The sequence below is a fragment of the Esox lucius genome, chromosome 6, assembly GCF_011004845.1.
Source record: "Esox lucius isolate fEsoLuc1 chromosome 6, fEsoLuc1.pri, whole genome shotgun sequence".
NCBI lineage: Eukaryota > Metazoa > Chordata > Actinopteri > Esociformes > Esocidae > Esox > Esox lucius.
This window is the reverse complement of record NC_047574.1, coordinates 22884870-22902937: the sequence shown is the minus strand read 5'-3', so window position 1 is coordinate 22902937 and position 18068 is coordinate 22884870. Positions and strand designations below refer to the sequence as shown.

The 18068-nt window shown below is 45.7% G+C and overlaps 1 protein-coding gene across 17 annotated transcripts in view; it reads left to right on the top strand.

Annotated features, from left to right (window-relative positions):
• birc6 (baculoviral IAP repeat containing 6) overlaps positions 1 to 18068 on the top strand; it is a 118434-nt gene that overhangs the window by 85622 nt on the left and 14744 nt on the right. For 12 of the 17 annotated variants that reach the window (XM_034292804.1, XM_034292803.1, XM_034292811.1 and 9 more), the window contains 4 exons: positions 4934 to 5174; positions 7707 to 7852; positions 11462 to 11572; positions 13796 to 14013. In XM_034292804.1, the coding sequence (XP_034148695.1) occupies positions 4934 to 5174; positions 7707 to 7852; positions 11462 to 11572; positions 13796 to 14013 (716 nt within the window). The remainder of the gene's footprint in view (positions 1 to 4933; positions 5175 to 7706; positions 7853 to 11461; positions 11573 to 13795; positions 14014 to 18068) is intronic. The other 5 variants (XM_020047350.2, XM_020047349.2, XM_020047348.2 and 2 more) reach the window with 1 other exon arrangement.

The window sequence follows — 18068 nt, the reverse complement described above, 5'->3', positions numbered from 1 at the left end:
AGATTTGTTTAATAGTTGGCGGTGGAATATTAAATGTATCAGATTTGTGTGGTGAGCTGCTGGTAGCTCACTCAAACTGTTGGAGACTTCTGTTCTGGAGTCTTGTTTTTCATCAGTGGAATAATTTTGTTTTTAAATGACAACCATAAACTACTAATAATTGGAATTTTTACATTTGTTATTAGCTACTTTATTGATGTATGGAGAATGAATGAGCCAGTTAGAAGCTGGTTATGTTTAATCAAATTTGACAGCTTTGTTGGACATTCAGCCCAGACACTGGGGGTTAACTGCCTCTACCTCCTACGATGCAAGATATTCTGTGACCACAGAGTCACAACTGGTGTTAATCACCCCATTCAAAAGACAACAGTCGTAGGGTAATATCCCCTTTGCTTCTGAGTCATCAGTTCTTGGTCTCCAACACCACTTCTAGCAGCATCTCGTCTCCCATCCAGGAACAAACCAGGACACACCCCATTTGCTTCAGAGGCAAAACAGCCGTGTCTCGCAGGGGGACATTCCCCCGAACAAGGTGTTTTGTTGCATTGACATGTTTAACAATGTAGGCCTAGATAACATGGGGGGTGCTCTGTTTTTAATGCTTGTACTTCTACTTTGTGGATTAGCAAAGGCTTTCTGCTTTCAGTTGTAGTCACACATACATTATGTATGTAGCTAACCCAGGATTGAGTTCTTACAGTCTGTCTGGAGTGGCGTATTTCAACAGCACACTAAGCTTGATGTACCATTTCAATCTCCATCTGTGATTTCTAAGGCTATGTAAGATGCCTCCCTGTTTGGCCTTTTGGACCATGTCTGGGATTTGTTTATGTGCTGTCACCGCCACGAAGCATTTGAGTCCATCTCTTAGTCATGTTCTCCTTCTTGGATCTCATTTCCCTAAATAGCACCTCTTTTTCTTTCTGGTTATTTTTGTCTCTTTCTTTCATGGTCGTCCCTCTGAGGGCAATACATCACTGAGTGATACTTTTTAGGGATGTGAATAATTTTTGTAGTTTCTACACCAACTGTGGAATGTGGTGATGAAAATGCATGAGGTTTAGCAGCCCCAGTCAGCCACCAGTGGTGCAGAGTCCATCAGTAGCATGGTGGCGTTGGCCACGCCTACAGCCTGAGGGCTGCCAGCCAATGTTGCGCTCTACCAGTTCCAACGACAAGTGGCGTGAATAAATCCAAGGAAATCCCCATCTTCTCCCGTGTGTCAGAAGCGGTTGTTGTTACTGTCGAATAACTGTTTAAACTTTAACCAACCCACAGGGTGAAAATAGAAAGCTGTGTTATGTATGTTGTTGAGGGGTTTTGTGTTTGTGTGTCACTGACTTTCCCAGCTCTAGAAAGTTCCTGGTATTTAGCCTTCTTCTTGAATACTGACAATAATATTGTTCACCCTCAAACCGTTGTAAGCCGATTGTAAGATTTAGGCTTAGGCTATCCATCTTGTTATAAAAATACAGTATGCAGAGAAGGTTGGGAGTCTGGGTTTTCAGAGAACGCATCAATGCTCCAATCCAATTCTATGTTCTGTCTTTTCTCTATCGACTTCTTTCTCCCTCTCACTGACTGGGAGGCTGTAGAATGGTTTTGGTGACACAACCACTGACACCAGAGGGTGATTGACGTCCAGTGTGTTCACTCTGACCCTCTGTCCATGTCTACTAGCACATCAGCAGATACTGCGGTGTGTTTCTCTGGTAATCATGCCACTTTCCAGCCTCACTTAAAGCGTGAAGTGACTCATGCAGCTTCATTTTGAGTTTCCACATATTAGGTAACAGTGGTATGGGAGAACAGAGAGGCATTAAGCCCTAGTTGAAGAGCCAGTTCTGGGCTGAGTCATCATCGGTGCTGCTCAGGTGGGGCTTAGGTGTTAATCACACAACACATCCGCTCCCCATATGAAGCGTCCCAGTATATATTGCCTGCCAGCAGGACCTTAAATCAGACCTCAATGCCGTCAGCGTCAACCTCTCTCAGGACTTGGGGTCAGTCTTGACAATCCAGCCTGTGTCTTGATGGATGCCAAGTTTACTGTAGTTCATTTCCTGTGTTTCCCAGGTAACTTTTGTGTCATGATGTACTGTACACAGCCAGAAATTACAGCCAGGTTTGAATATTTTCAGTTCTGCTCCGTGTGGGCATTTTTTATAGGGTCTGAATATGAATTTAGGGGGTGACTCACTTGTTGTGACTTGTTGGGTTGTCCAGTATTTCCATCTGATGGACAAAATTATCTTCTACCTTAGGAGAATGAAGGTTATATCAGAGCCAGACCTGTTTCCATAGACCAGCTGCTGTTGCTGAGCTTTCTTCACTTTGTTTATCACCCACTGAGAAAAGCTAGAGTCTAAATGTATTATTCTGTTCTGCGTATTTTGCCTTTCCTTTGGCTGAGAAATACCTTTTTTGGGTGGTTGTAAATCAGACCAAATTAAATGATAGCGAGCAGGCGATGGACTTGAAATTAGGAATAAAATAAGTCTGACATTGACTGGGCAATTTAGACCAAGATATATCTCCCAAATCAATCACATCCCTTACTGGAACCTAGCATTAGTTGTTTGAATTCATTAAGTAGGCTGGGGATTTGTATTTTTCTCTGGACGAAGTTCAAAGACACTGGAAAGGTTTGCAACACAGATTAAAGTGGAGATCGGTCAATGTTGTTCCAATTCTGGGAAAGGGACGTTTGGGCCGGGAATTCCACTATAAATGTAAAGCAGGCTTGGACCCAGTGAGGGCCGTCCTACTCCATTTGAGTCTGCACCCAGACCGGTAGATGCTCACAAAGTGACATAGCTTCACACACGTGCCCATCTTCAAATGGTCCTTCCTGTACTATCCCCGGCGGCAGTCTCTTTCCACCCACAGACTGGATATGCCTAGCCATAATGGACTCTGTCCAAGATCAGCGTCCATCCTGACCACTTTAAGGCTTTACAATCTAACCTGTATACATGTTGAAAGTGGCATATTTGGACAGATGCAATGCCGTGCCTCTATTGGAATACAGTGGCTGTGCAATAGCGTGAAATAGTGTCAGACTTCAGGCTGTGCTTCAGAGCGCTGTTTGCTGCTGCAAAAGTGCCCCCATTCCACTTGCTAAGTGAGCAACTTTTGGAATGTTTGTGTTGTCTGAGTGATGGGAAATGTCCAGTTAGGAGAAAGGTGTGTTTTGATTATAGCACGTCAATAGAAGCCATACACCCGTGAGTCCAAATAACCACTTAGCATTTCCATATCATTAAACCCATGAAAGGCACAGTCAGCGATTATGACCACTGTTATATATTGTACATGGATTCATACCCTGTGTTCTTCTAAACAGAATGTGCATATTTCATTGCTGGAGGAAAGTTGAAGCTGAACTCATGACTCAACCACAGACCACAGTTTTTATTCGTATTTTTAAAGAAATATTTAATTGTGGCTATGTCCGTGTAGTCTAATTGGGCTTTATACGTTCAGGGATATCGGTTAAGCTATAAGAAAGGGGTTGCACTTTGTGTTTGAGGATAAATGAGAAGCGATAAAGAAGATCATCGGAGAAAGAAGCTATGGACAAGATGGCTGTCTGTGTGCTCTCTGCTGTTGCTGTTTTATCCATCAATCTTTTTGCTCTTTCAAGTCAGACTTATTTGAATACAATCTTCAAATCCTCCCCATTGCTCTGGGATTATGTCTGGGTGATCTTTTTTTTTTATTCCCCAAAAGGAAACCCAATTAACCACTCACAAAGAAACCCAGCACATCCTTTTCTAAGTGGTCTCACCATAGCCAAGACTGGGGCTGTTGTCGGGGCCTTTCTCACAGTCGTTTGAAACAAGGATACATTTTTCTGAGGGTTTTGGGTCTTTCCCATTGTAGTCCCCCAGTCTAGTACTTCACAAGGGTGTTTAGGTGCTGGGCTCAGTAGGTTCAACACCACAACCCAATATTAAAACGTAGATGAAGGCTGTGCAGCGGAAACTCTGTCCTTGTCAGTTACAAGGGAGCTGTACTGTAAGGAATCCCATCGCACTGAACCAAGCAGCTGGGCCGAACCATGTCCATCATGTCACTGTCCCGTCGGGATCATTTCGTCCCTGCAAATCGAATATCTCTCCCCCTCTCTCTTCATGCTCTTTTTCCCGGCTCTTTCTTGCTCCACTGCAGTGGGTTTTCCAATCTATCATGCTGCCTGACTCGTCGAAGATGGTAGAAAATGACCTGCAACATTCATTATTTCATTATTTCTCATTTGTTTCGGTCATGTGTCTGGGGGTGGTGAGGGGTTGGTGGGCCTGGGGCTTATTTTTATTTTTTTTTAGATTTGCTTTCTTTCATGGCCATCCTCTTGACTTGCTGGCTTGGCTTTATTTCTGGGCCTAGAACATGGGGCTTTTTGCGGCACGTTCCGGGCAGGGAGGCAGTGTTTTGGGAAAGCGGGTCATACATTTGTTTGTGAGGAGTCTAAATTGAGTTCTGGTCTTGGTCTGGCCGCCTCAGGGCTGTTCTTGGAGCATGTGTGTCGTTTGTCATTTGTCCATTCCTGGAAATCTAATAATCTTTAATATCCCTTCTCACCAGCTTGTTCTCACTGTGATCCATCTCTAGTCCTGCTGCTCGTCTCCACTATCCAAGTGCAATCTCAGAGCAATCTGGAGTTCTCATGTACTCCTATATCAAAGAGTTTTTCAGTGGATTCTTGGAAAGCAAATTTCAAGTTGTAAACGTTGAGTGTGACGTCAAATGTCATTCATTGTTTTCTTTTTACGTTTATGCATAGTTTGATGGCTGGGGGGGGGGGTTCTGAATGATCCGTTTTTATTTCCGTTCACTTTCCAAACGCTCAGAGTTCCCTGTCTGATGCATTCCTAGACCTGTGTGGTCTTCCATCCTAACCCCCGTTCCTGTGTCTCTTCTCCCACAGTGCTGGACATGGCGCGCCACGTGCCCCTCTACCGGGCCCTGCTGGAGCTGCTGAGGGCCATCTCCACCTCCACCGCCTTGGTGCCCCTGCTACTTCCCCTGTCAGGAGACCCCAGCCAGGAGGAGGAGGAGGAGGAAGAGCGCTCGGAGGGACAGACCTCTGTGGGCATGCTGCTGGCCAAGATGAAGACCTGCGTTGACACCTACACCAACCGCCTCAGGTGGGGACTTAGACGGACAGAGTAAGAACATGCAGCACAGGCAAAGAACAAAGCCTTATTGCCCCTTTTATCGATGTGAATTGATGCTTTTAGCTGAGTGGGAGAGTTTCAGCTGGGGTGGGGGGGTCAAATTCCAGCTGCCATTATTGGGGATTAAATCCTGGGTCAGCCTCCTGGTCTCTGTAGACGGTGAGTGATCAGCTTCCGAACAATAGGGAGCTTCAAGACATGACCTCTGGGTTTGGGACCATCCATTATTAATCTGTGGTCCGCAGGAAGCCCACGTTACTGTGCCTCCGCTACACAATTAACAGTATGTGAAAAAGAGCCTTTACCCCCTCCAATACATCACCCCACTAGCCCAGCGCTGACTGGGCCTTACCGTGACAGTAGTAGGATACCTCAAGAGACTAAGCGGCCCTTCGCTGAAGTGCAGAGGGACGCAGTTACCTGGTTGATTAGGTTGTCTCACAGCCGGCAGTGACTGGTAGTTCCACTGAGTGGTGCTCAGTTTTGCTGTGTCCAGGATTGGCCTGGGTAGGACCAGATGGCTTTATTCCTCGGCTCATTGCGCTTCCGGGCTTGACGCGTGATAAGAAACAATGCGGCTCGGCTGGGCGTTTTGTGGAGGATCCGGGATCCAGATTTTGTGCCTTTCCCAAGTGTGTTGCTGCAACAAGGTAAGGTTGTAACTACAAATTGGATACCACAAAACTAGTGAAATTGCATGAACGAGAGAAAACCACTGCAGCTACGTCCCACCCTACAGGACACATTATACCCATCCACAGAGTGGAATCATCAATATTCCATGGGATTCCATCCCAGAAGTCAATATTTATGGTTTGACATGGAGACACGTACGATACGGTTCCAGCTCATGTAGCATTCCCACAGACGTGCCAGTTGTTTCCCTGCGTATTCCCTTGTGTCATTATGAATTGAAGGCTGTGTGAGTTATTTTGAGAAGGCATCGCCCATCCTCTCGAAAGCTCCACCAGCAGACGTGCTAGGACCCATGCCCGTGGCTTACCGATGTGAAGCGTTACAGGTCATCTGCCGTGGGGGACTGTGATAGACCTACATGCTGGTTTCTACTGCTGCTTATCAGCAGCGCCGTTATTACCGTCTGAGGATGGTCCAGAATGGAGTTGTGGTTTCTTCACCAACAATGGGGGGGGAAAGGAAACTGCCCTGCTATCGGCTCGGCCATGCCCCATAACCGTTTCATAAGCATCATATCCACAGCTATCATATCAGGCTGGGCTCTGAGGACTGGGTCCAGACACAGAGAGAGTGTAATGAAAGCATGGCCCCAGGCGTTTAGGATGGCTAGGCAGCCACAGCAGATTGTGATCGGCTTCTTTTTATTCAACTGTCTCTCCCCATTTGTGTCCAGCCTGTCCAAGTTCTCTATGGCCGTCTTGCCTGCTATGAAATGGAAAGTGGTGGCCTATGAGGGCAGGGGAGTGGCTCTGGCTTGCTATGAATTGGAAAGAGATGGCCAATGAGGACAGGGGGGTGGCCCTGGCATGCTATGAAATGGAAAGCGATGGCCAATAAGTACAGGGGGGTGGCCCTGGCCTGCTATGAAATGGGAAGAGATGGCCAATGAGTACAGGGGGACTGGCTTAAGACTACAGCAGAGTGGTGGAATGGTGACAGAAGACCTTCACTGACTGTCCTCTGTGAAGCAGGGGACTCTGGGGCGAGGGAGGGAGGTAGGGAATTTGGCCACCATTCAACTTCACAAAAGGTCACACGGAAAAGGAGTTTTTCAGCAATCCGTCAGCAAGGCCATGGACTTGATTCTTCTGTCTGCTCCCTGAGTGTCTGATGTTGAAGGACTCTCTACCTCCCTTGTGTGTTTCAGCCACGTCGGGGTCATCAAATGAACCCTGGAGTTTTAAAGCTGGGACTTAATTCAACTGTCCAGTTTAGTCCTCATATTAAACTCCATCGACATGCTTCTGTGCTTATCTAGTTGTGAGGACCAAAGTATTTATGCTGTAAGGCTTCACGAAGCTGGTTAAATTATTCATAGCACCTGGACAGAGAAATGGTTGCCTTGGCCCTGCGTTCTGTCTGTCTGAACATTGGGTCAGATGTTATTTTCTTCTTGGTTTTGAATCTTCACCCTTGGACGCGCACAGCACACCCATTTAACAGAGCATAAAAATGGAGTTTCACTCACCTGGAGGTAGGGAATAGCCGGACTCTGGGGAAATATGAGAATCACTAGTGACATGTACAGTGCTGGGTATGGGAAAATCTCCAGGATTGTTGCTCACTGGGAATAAAAACTTCACCTCACAAACAGTGATCATCTACCGAAACTGTCCACATTGAGAAGTTTTGTTAGGTTTAATTTTGCATTGTGTACAGCACACTGGTGTCCGTTAGCATGTCCCATCAGTAATAAATAAACCCCAAATTCCCTGCCATTATAGAATTCAGTAAAAATAAATTGGCAATATACATACATGTCCGTGCAGGATTTTCAAGAGGAATGTGTTAGCTGAACAAAAATGTGTGTATTTTTGTTCTTTCCAGGTCAAAGAAAGACAAGGCAAAGGGTGTGGTGAAGCCTGATAGCTCAGACCCAGAGCCCGAGGGCCTGACTCTCCTGGTCCCTGACATCCAGAGGACGGCTGACATAGTCTATGCTGCCACCACCAGCCTACGTCAGGCCAACCAGGGTAAGACCAGCCACACACACACCTCCCTGTCTCCCTGGCCTAGGGCCAAACCATGCTGAGTGAGGGGACTTTCAGTCTTACACACGTTTATTGTAATTCAGTGAGACACACTCAAATGTTAGCCAATGTCTTTTTAAAGGTTGTTTGGTTTTGGCTGCTCCAATAGATCCCTCCTCTCCCCCTGCAGACGCTTGGTTGAATTATTTCAGCAGGTCTCAAACGCTACATTTTTCTTCTCGCCTGCACCCTCTTTTGTCCTGTGTTCTTGGGCCAAGGACAAGGAAAATGGGTCTCTAAGTTTAGCTTCCACAAGTATGAATTCCCTGGGGTGTGATTGACTAGAGCCCTTAAGTTTCAATTTCATCTTAATCAAGCTAACAGTGGCCAGTTTTAGGCTTGAACATCTTCTACCAACATCTCTGGCCACACAGAGGTACGATGATGCGCCCTTCTGGGGCACCAAATGGACCCTTGTGATGTAATGCGCCATGCTGAGAATGAGAGTCCGTTTGGGATCGTCTAGCCTCCCATGTGGAGTAGAGTAGTCTTTGTTTTGTTATGTTCAGTAAAATAGAATATGTGATGGTAAATACAGTGTTAAGTAAAAAATCCCAACAGCAGGCAATGCACATAAACATGACCGTAGCTTGTTAAGAAAATGTGCTGCAGAAGTACATTTTATTGGTTTTAAACCGAGGCATCCGTTATCTGCGTGCTGAGGGAACAATATGGAATTCACCAAAAAAATCAATCAAATTTATTTATAAAGCTATTTTTACATCAGTAGTTGTCGCAGTGCTTTTACAAAACACCCAGCCTTAAACCCCAAGAGAAAACAACAGTAGTGTTGAATTTCAGTGACTGGGAAAAACTCCCTAAGAAGGCCGAAATTTAGGAGGAAACCTAGAGAGGAACAAGGATCAGAGGGTGACGAGTAGGCAAACATTTTGGAAGACGTTATTACCAATAACCTTACTGTTCTGTGTCACAATGTTGTTTAGTCTCTTCTTACTTTTTATATTGAGGTTACCAAAGCAGCTGGTCATATTAAAATGGATTGAGAAAATGAGTGGTAGACGCAGGTCATCAGCATCTTATCCACCCTGAAGCTGCAGAGTTTTCTTATTAAGATGAGGCGCTGATTTCTCTTAGCACAGATGGCATCCATGGTTGCTTAGACTTTTTCTTTAAGATCCAGTTAAGTACCAGGTATTTGTATTGGTCAACGATCTCCACCGACTCGCCATTAATCAGAGTCTGCTTAGGTATCAGGGGGTTCCTACGGAAGTCAATGATAGTATCTTTAGTTTTACTGATTAAGTTCTAGGAAGGAGCGGTTACACCATCTAGTAGAGTCTTCCATGACCAGGCCGTGGTTTACTTCCTCGTCCGTTAAAACTCACAGTAACTGAGTCACCCGCAAACTTAATCATGTGTCTAGAGTCATGGTTGCTCTGGCAGTTATTAGTATATAAAATGGAGAAAGAAGGCATTGTTGTGGGGAACCAGTCGAGGAGGATAGTGTATCTGACAATGATCCGTTTACGCTTTGCAATTTATTTGTTAAATCTATTATCCTGCTAACTAGAATTCATGTCTGACAAAAAGCATCTCTGCTAAGACAAGACATAGGGTTGAATACAGTTAAAAACTGATTAGAAATCTACAAATAAATGTCTAGCATGGGTTTCTCTTCCCTCAAGGTGTGTAAGGACAAAGTTAAGGAGAGTGGTGGTTGCATTTTCCACCCCTCTCCCAGCCCTATAAGCAAACTGCAGAGGGTCTAGACGGTCCTGGACCTTGGCCATGTTCAGATACATGGTTTTGTTTCTGTTGTGCCAACCAATGGTGCAAACCACTTGAAGCCAGAGGTTTGAATTGCACATGTCAACTGATTCTTGCTTTAACAGCTTAAAGATTTGTCTGTGTTAACTTACGTTTCGTCAGCGTGTTTCGCATCACACTGGGTTTTTCGATTTGGTGTCAACGACCTGGTGTGTGCGCGCGCATCTGTCTGTCTGTGTGCGCGCGCGCACCTGTGTGTGTGCGCGCGTATGTCTGTCTGTGTGTGTGTGCGCGCGCCCCCGTGTGTGTGCGCGCGCACCCGTGTGTGTGTGCGCGCGCACCCGTGTGTGTGTGCGCGCGCACCCGTGTGTGTGTGTGTGCGCGCGCACGTCTGTCTGTCTGTCTGTGTGTGTGTGTGTGTGCGCGCGCGCGCACCCGTGTGTGTGTGCGCGTGCCCCCATGCTTCGGCCACCTGTCCAACCGTTTTCACGCCGCTCATCAGTCAGCGTCCATACTGTGGAGAGGGACACGGCACCCCCACAGAGCCCCCAGAGCAGACCGTTCCCACAGGTTTGGTAGGGATGGGCTGAGGCTGCGGGTCATAAAACCTGCTGCCCTGAGACTCCTGCAGGCCATTACTCACTGTCAATAAAGAAAGCTGCCCATCGATGCGGCTCTGATGTATGATTGACCGTTACGCCTCCCCACTCCCCCCAACTATGCTATGTGTATTATTAATTAGCCTGCCTCTCTCCCTGTAGGTCTCTTGTATTCTGCACCATCAATAGTGCTCTAAGTGAGCATTGGGCTTGGGGGGTGAAGCAAGTAAAAGGGATGGGGGGGCCTGATGATCAATGCGGCCGTCACTTTACATAAGGAAATCCATATGATAACTGCCACTAGATTCATGTTCCAGAAAGGGAGTGGGCGGTATAGGGGTAGGCCTGAACTGATGTATAATTGCTTAATTAGTACCGAGCCGTTTTAAAAAAGATCCGGAGACGGGCAAACAGATTGACGTGGAAACAGTCTGAGCGCTCTTCTCACATCCTGGTATTGACTGGTGAGACTGGAGACAGTCTCCAGGTACTATCTCTCTTCAATGCTAATGTGCCAACAGAACTGAAAATAAATGAAGGTTTCAACTGCTTTTTTATGCCCCTCTGGCATTCTTTGTCGGGTCATAATAGGCCAGTTAATTACACCTGTAATTTAATAGGCGGCACATCTGTCCAAGTAGCTGTGCAGAGGACGGTAGCAGGGTTGAGTTGCTATAAATGTGCTATATATAGACAGTTCATTATGTTGATGCATTAACTGCTCTGTTTCCCATAGCTTCGCTGGGTTTTATCGGTGGGAAAATTGGTAGGCGTTCCATTATCATTTGTCTTGGCCATGGTTTAGCTGTCAATACGACTCAGGCTTGGAAGAGACTAGAGTGGTGGGTGTGTGGAAATTACATGTTAGCACCTACAAATGATGGCAGATTCATTTATCAATGTGAAGAAGTCAACAAATTGGGGGATAAAGCAGTGTGAGAACCTTACGTGCGAGTCCAATTTTATTCTGAGAGGATCTTGTTGAACCTAAAAGGTGTACAGCTTGAATTTGAGTGTGATTATGGTATGAATCTATTCTTTGTCGGAGTAAACTAGGTGGTTGTATCAAAAAAGTGGTGACCTGAGCAGTACATTCTCCCAGCGGTTGTGTGCTAGATGAATGCAAAGAAGCTAGGTTCAGGTCTGACACTAGGCTTTTGATGACTAATGGCCCAGCTGTTTCAACATGCCATGCTAACTCCATTTCCCTCTCCTCTTCATTCAGAGCGGAAGCTAGCGGAGTCCTCAAAAAAGGCAACAACAAGACCCAAACCCCTGTCCATCTTACGCTCACTAGAGGAGAAATATGTGGCTGTAATGAAGAAGCTCCAGTTTGGTGAGTGCTTTAAACTATGTTTCTGTGGGTTTGTCGTGTATGGGTGTGTCGTTTTGTCAGTTTTGTTTAATATTAGGTTGTTTCTCTTAAGCTTTTTACGTTGCTATGAAGTCTTGATGTGACTTTATTCTGTAGCAAAATGAGAAGGTGCTCACTGCAACTCACTGTTGCTAGGGCTCCCTTTTTGTGCTTCCTGCTTATGCCAGCCAACCCCTGTTACTTATCTAGAACGCTTTGTGTTCAGCCTTCCCAAGTTCTCCCTTTTCAACCCGCTTCTCCACCCATTGCACTGGCTTCCGGTTGAAGCTGACATCCCTGTGGCCGGTTCTATGACAGAAAAATCCATGCACGTTTTCCGATACCCTTTTGAAACCCACCTTTTTCAAGTAATATCAAGAGTGTTTAATATATCGTTGCACCCCCTGTCCCTCCACCACCTCCATTCAAAGAATTGAGGTCTTCTTTTAATTAATACTTCATGGCCAACTGATGCCAATCTATCTTTCTCCACATTCAATGTCAGTTTTATACTGGACTTTACACCTTAGCGGAAACACAGGAGGGTGTTCCATTAATTTTATTTCAGTGTCAAAGGCTGTGGTGTTTTTCAAATGTGACAAGGGGGGACCTGGGGAACAAAGTTGGGACATAGTTACTTTGTTCACACATGGGCTTGTTTACTCCAGTACATTTTTTAAATGAGATGAGCTTCACAGGCCCATGTAGACTAGCTGTTTGGGTTTTTGTGTGGCAATTAAGAGCTTATTGACCTCAGCACTTGAATATAATTTAATAATTAAATGTATACATTATTTTCCCTTAGACGTTACACTGTCACTTGTACTGGGCATGTTATTTTCTCTATAGTATGTACAGTAGCAGACTCACTGTCTGGGACAGCTGGTCGGAAATAAGTCAACTAGCTTATGGATGCAAACAATGTTCTCCTCCAAAGCATGTCTAACCGACCTCATCTGTCTCAGTTAGATAACTAGCAAGGTGTCATGTCATCTCAACATTACAATTATTCATGTAATTTTTGTTTTTGTTGAAGATGGTTGTGTTTGGATACATTTTGTTCCAGATTAGCAGCTGCTTTATGTTTGGTTTTATGGCAGCCTGTCTCAATATGGTTGGCAAGCTTTATTTTAATTGAAAAACAAGTGAATGCTAGTTATATGGAAAACTAAAACATTAATAAGAATATTGAAAATGTCTTTAGTCGTTATTTTCAGGCTGTTTGCATTGGTTCCTGCATTCTCTTGATTCCAAGATGCACGCACATCCCTGCCTGATGTCAATGTGAAGTCAACTGGAAAACAGTCTATAACCTGCTTCGAGATGAAAGGAGTATTTCTCACACAATGCCCAAGCTGAAATAGATCAACTCTAATATGGGGTTGTCTAGTTTTTCTATTCATTACTTGTTTTGTTTGCAGATGAATAATACATACAGACTCTTCAAGGATTTTCAAAGTGTCCCTCTGCAAAAATAAGTTCCATATTTTTTGCCCTGGTGGGCATGTTTTGATGTGGCGCAGGGGAAGATTTGAATGACTATTTTATAATTAGTTTTTTGTCACATTATTTTCTTAAAGATGTCTTGTAATTAACGTTTACACTGAACGTGTTTTCCATAGCCAAATTAACAACCGCAAAATATACATTTTCCATTTAAAATGTTTGTCCCTAACCTTCGGCCCAAAGAAACCTAAAATGTCTGAAATATCCCTGTCCTTGTCCCTAAGTCCCGTCATACTCCTCTTTGAAATGATACATAACGCAATTCTTTTCACTGTCTCGGGGGAGGAAGAGCTTTTCTGTCTGTCACTTTTCATCCTGCAACGTCGTGATTGATTACGGGACTTTTGTTGTGGCGCAATTGATTTTTGCGAGCGGCAGACGTCGAATGTAATCGCAAGTGACATGAATGTAAATGTAAACAGGTTGGCTCTGGTCCAAAACCCGAAGAGAGACTAGACGAGGTAACCAGGCAGGGACTTTGCTGTAGAATAAGATTAAAGGACAGGAGATAGGGCCATATCATTTATGAATAGTGATTTACTGGCAGATGTGTTCATACTAGTGGGAGGATTTCTGCGTGGTGCGTCGGCAGCATGTTTCTTTCACATCTTACTCCCTTGGAAAGTGTTTAACCCTTCTGTGTGTCAGTCCCAGCGGGTGTTGACATGACCTCTGACCTGTATTGTCGCTCCCTGACAGACACCTTTGAGATGGTCTCGGAGGACGATGACGGAAAGCTTGTGTTCAAGGTGAACTACCACTACATGTCTCAGGTGAAGAACGCCAGCGATGCCAACAGCGCTGCCCGTGCCCGCCGCCTCGCTCAGGAGGCCGTGACGCTCTCCACCTCGCTGCCCCTCTCTTCGTCATCTAGCGTCTTCGTCCGCTGCGATGAGGAGCGTCTGGACATTATGAAGGTACAGAGATAATTTTTGGTATTGTATGTATGGTGCATGCACATAGTCTATGGGGTTCTGTTTAGGTACAAAACATCATTGGAGCTCTGTGAAGTTACGTATATCGTCATTGGTCTTCTGTGAATGTAAAATTTTTATCTAGAGTGCGATGGGATGGCACAAATATACTCAATGTTGCTCTGTGAAATTAGACATCTGTGGTGCTCTGAATATACAGATTAGGGCTGCAACTAACAAATATTTGGAAATTGATTATTATGTAAATTAGTTGGAAGTAGCTTGCAGGCCCTGCTCAACTGTGGACTAACTCTGGTGAAAGCAGCCCACCGGTTTGATGTTTCCTATGTTGCTGGAAACTCAACATGTTTTTGATTCATCTTATTTTGCTCTGCCCTTGTCTTCCCCTGTCATCATGGCTCCAATGTATTTTCTTATCAGGTGCTCGTGTATAACCGTCTCTCTCCTGAGCAACGCCAGTTTAGCTTGACACGTTTTGCAGCAAGGTGTTCTCTTTGTAGTATTCAATGTAAAGTGTTCCCATGCTTTAGACAACTTAATCGTACACAACATTTCGGATTTGTAGCCTCTGCCTCCACCATCTGTCTTTTTTGCCTCCCTGTAGACCTATCTAATTAACACAGTTGCAGATCTCCTCTGTGGTCCATTATGATACTATATATCTTCTCTGTGGTCCACTATGATACAGCAGATCTCCTCTGTGATCCACTATGATACTATACACTCACCTAAAGGATTAGGGACACCTGTTCAATTTCTCATGAATTAAATTATCTTATCAACCAGTCACATGGCAGTTGCTTCAATGCATTTAGGGGTGTGGTCCTGGTCAAGACAATCTCCTGAACTCCAAACTGAATGTCAGAATGGGAAAGAAAGGTGATTTAAGCCAGACGGGCCGGTCTGAGCCGGTATGAGTATTTCACAATCTGCTCAGTTACTGGGATTTTCACGCACAACCATTTCTAGGGTTTACAAAGAATGGTGTGAAAAGGGAAAAACCTCCAGTATGCGGCAGTCCTGTGGGCGAAAATGCCTTGTTGATGCTAGAGGTCAGAGGAGAATGGGCCGAATGATTCAAGCTGATAGAAGAGCAACTTTGACTGAAATAACCACTCGTTACAACCGAGGTATGCAGCAAAGCATTTGTGAAGCCGCAACACGCACAACCTTGAGGCGGATGGGCTACAACAGCAGAAGACCCCACCGGGTACCACTCATCTCCACTACAAATAGAAAAAAGAGGCTACAATTTGCACGAGCTCACCAAAACTGGACAGTTGAAGACTGGAAGAATGTTGCCTGGTCTGATGTCAGAATTTGGCGTAAACAGAATGAGAACATGATCCATCATGCCTTGTTACCACTGTGCAGGCTGGTGGTGGTGGTGTAATGGTGTGGGAGATGTTCTTGGCACACTTTAGGCCCCTTAGTGCCAATTGGGCATAGTTTAAATGCCACGGCCTACCTGAGCATTGTTTCAGACCATGTCCATCCCTTTATGACCACCATGTACCCATCCTCTGATGGCTACTTCCAGCAGGATAATGCACCATGTCACAAAGCTCGAATCATTTCAAATTGGTTTCTTGAACATGACAATGAGTTCACTGAACTGAAATGGCCCCCACAGTCACCAGATCTCAACCCAATAGAGCATCTTTTGGATGTGGTGGAACGGGAGCTTCGTGCCCTGGATGTGCATCCCACAAATCTCCAACTGCACGATGCTATCCTATCAATATGGGCCAACATTTCTAAAGAATGCTTTCAGCACCTTGTTGAATCAATGCCACGTAGAATGAAGGCAGTTCTGAAGGCGAAAGGGGGTCAAACACAGTATTAGTATGGTGTTCCTAATAATCCTTTAGGTGAGTGTATATCTCCACTGTGATACTACAGATCTCCTCTGTGGTCCACTTTGATACTACAGATCTCCTCTGTGGTCCATTATGATACTACAGATCTCCTCTGTGGTCCACTATGATACTATATTTCTTCTCTGTGGTCCACTATAACTTATTAGAGGCATTCTTATATCTCTTATAACCATTTTATTCCTACCCACGGTCATCAACCCACCCTTTATTAAGTGCTTTCTGAATCTTCCATCATCTCGTTAACAAGCCGCATCTACCTATCCTATTATTCTGTCTGATTTTGTATGTAGAGTGACCTACCCAAGCCACATGTGACCCAAGCCACATTTCCGTAATGATCTGTGAATAAAATGATGAATGGTACTCCTGGTATGTATGGAGAGCCTGTCTGTCGGGTACGGGATGTGCAGGATGTTACGGTACTGTTCCAGTCAAATGGATGCTGCCTGGGGACCTAACTTTGCATTTAAAGCAGCAGGAGTGAGGAAAGCGTCTTGGTCTCTCGGGACTCAGTCTGCCGTTGATACCTTGTGCTTTTGCATTCTAGTGCTCATTCAGCGACTGGCATCATTGACAGTCTTACTCATTTTCAAATGACATTTAATAAATGGCCCTGACCCGGCAAAGTCTCATTTGGTAAATGTCAAAAATGTCCTGGGTTTTGGTTCGTTCCTACAAAGATCACTGCCAGTAAACTCTTTCCTCAGTAGCACAATGGAAAGGCTAGTTAGCCAAGAGGCGAGTCTACATCTAGTGACCTGGCTAGAGCTCACTGCGCCCCGCGTTTGATGTGTCCTACTGCTACAGACAGTATGCGCTCTTTCACTGGGTGCTGTAACCTCATGCAATCTTAATCGACATTAATAGCAAAAGCAACTAGCTCCAGATTTCTGGGAGGAGCGCTAAAAGTGTTGGGTCTGAATGTTCATGTCAAAATATACTTAGTGCCTGAGTGACACTTGACACCCTTAAGCCATCTTGCAAGTCCTCTGCTGATCTCAATCGGCATGACAACCCTTGCTACTCATGCCTGATGCTGCTTGGCCACAGGGATCAAATAGTTTGTGTGTTTCACTCTCGCATCTACGTACCTCCCCGCGTCGTCTTCTTGCACCTTGTTCAAACCTGCCTGGTTTTGTACTACTTCCCTCCCCTGGATACATGATTTATTTATTTACTCTGTGTGTCCCGTCCTCACCCACACTGCGGCTTCTGTCTTTCCTCCAGCGGCAAGCCGCTCTCTGCTGCACTCAGCCTGGCAGCACCGCCAGCTCTTTCCCCTCCCGGTTCCCCCCTCCTCTACGACTCCAAAACAGCCCCTGGGACACTTCGCTCATACACCTTGTTTGTTGAAGCCGGAACTCAGGCCTCTCCCCCCGGTCGTCCCCATATGCCACCGTGCATGTACCACGCCTCGATTCCTGGCCCCTGCTGAAACTCGGAATCCCGGGTGTAATAATGTAAAAATAAAACAAGCCTGAGCCAAACTCGCTGTGCAGTAGGCATCAGATCAGATCAGCACCCCGCTGTCAGGGCCTCCTGTGAGCGGCTAATGTAGAAAATCACTGTCCTCCCCTCGCCCACCATACCCAATCACCCCCACCCCCCAACTCCCCCCCCCCCCCCCCCCCGTTCAGGCACGCCACGCTTGAGCTTGAATACCTTTGACTGGGTAATAACCCGCTGCTCTGGAGACGGTCTTCTCATCAGTGTGTGTTAGCGGGGAAGGGGCTGTGTGTGGATTTTCTCCCACATCCATCAAGCAGAGCCATTGAAACTGGTACAGGTGTCCTGGTCACTGAAACGGGCACGGGTGTCCTGGTCACTGAAACGGGCACGGGTGTCCTGGTCACTGAAACGGGCACGGGTGTCCTGGTCACTGAAACAGGCACGGGTGTCCTGGTCACTGAAACGGGCACAGGTGTCCTGGTCACTGAAACAGGCACGGGTGTCCTGGTCACTGAAACGGGCACGGGTGTCCTGGTCACTGAAACGGGCACGGGTGTCCTGGTCACTGAAACGGGCACGGGTGTCCTGGTCACTGTAATGGTCACTGAAACGGGCACGGGTGTCCTGGTCACTGAAAACACAAGGATAGTCCAGCAGAACTGCCGAGATTCCAATGTTGTTGTTTTTATTTTTTTAAATTTTTTTATT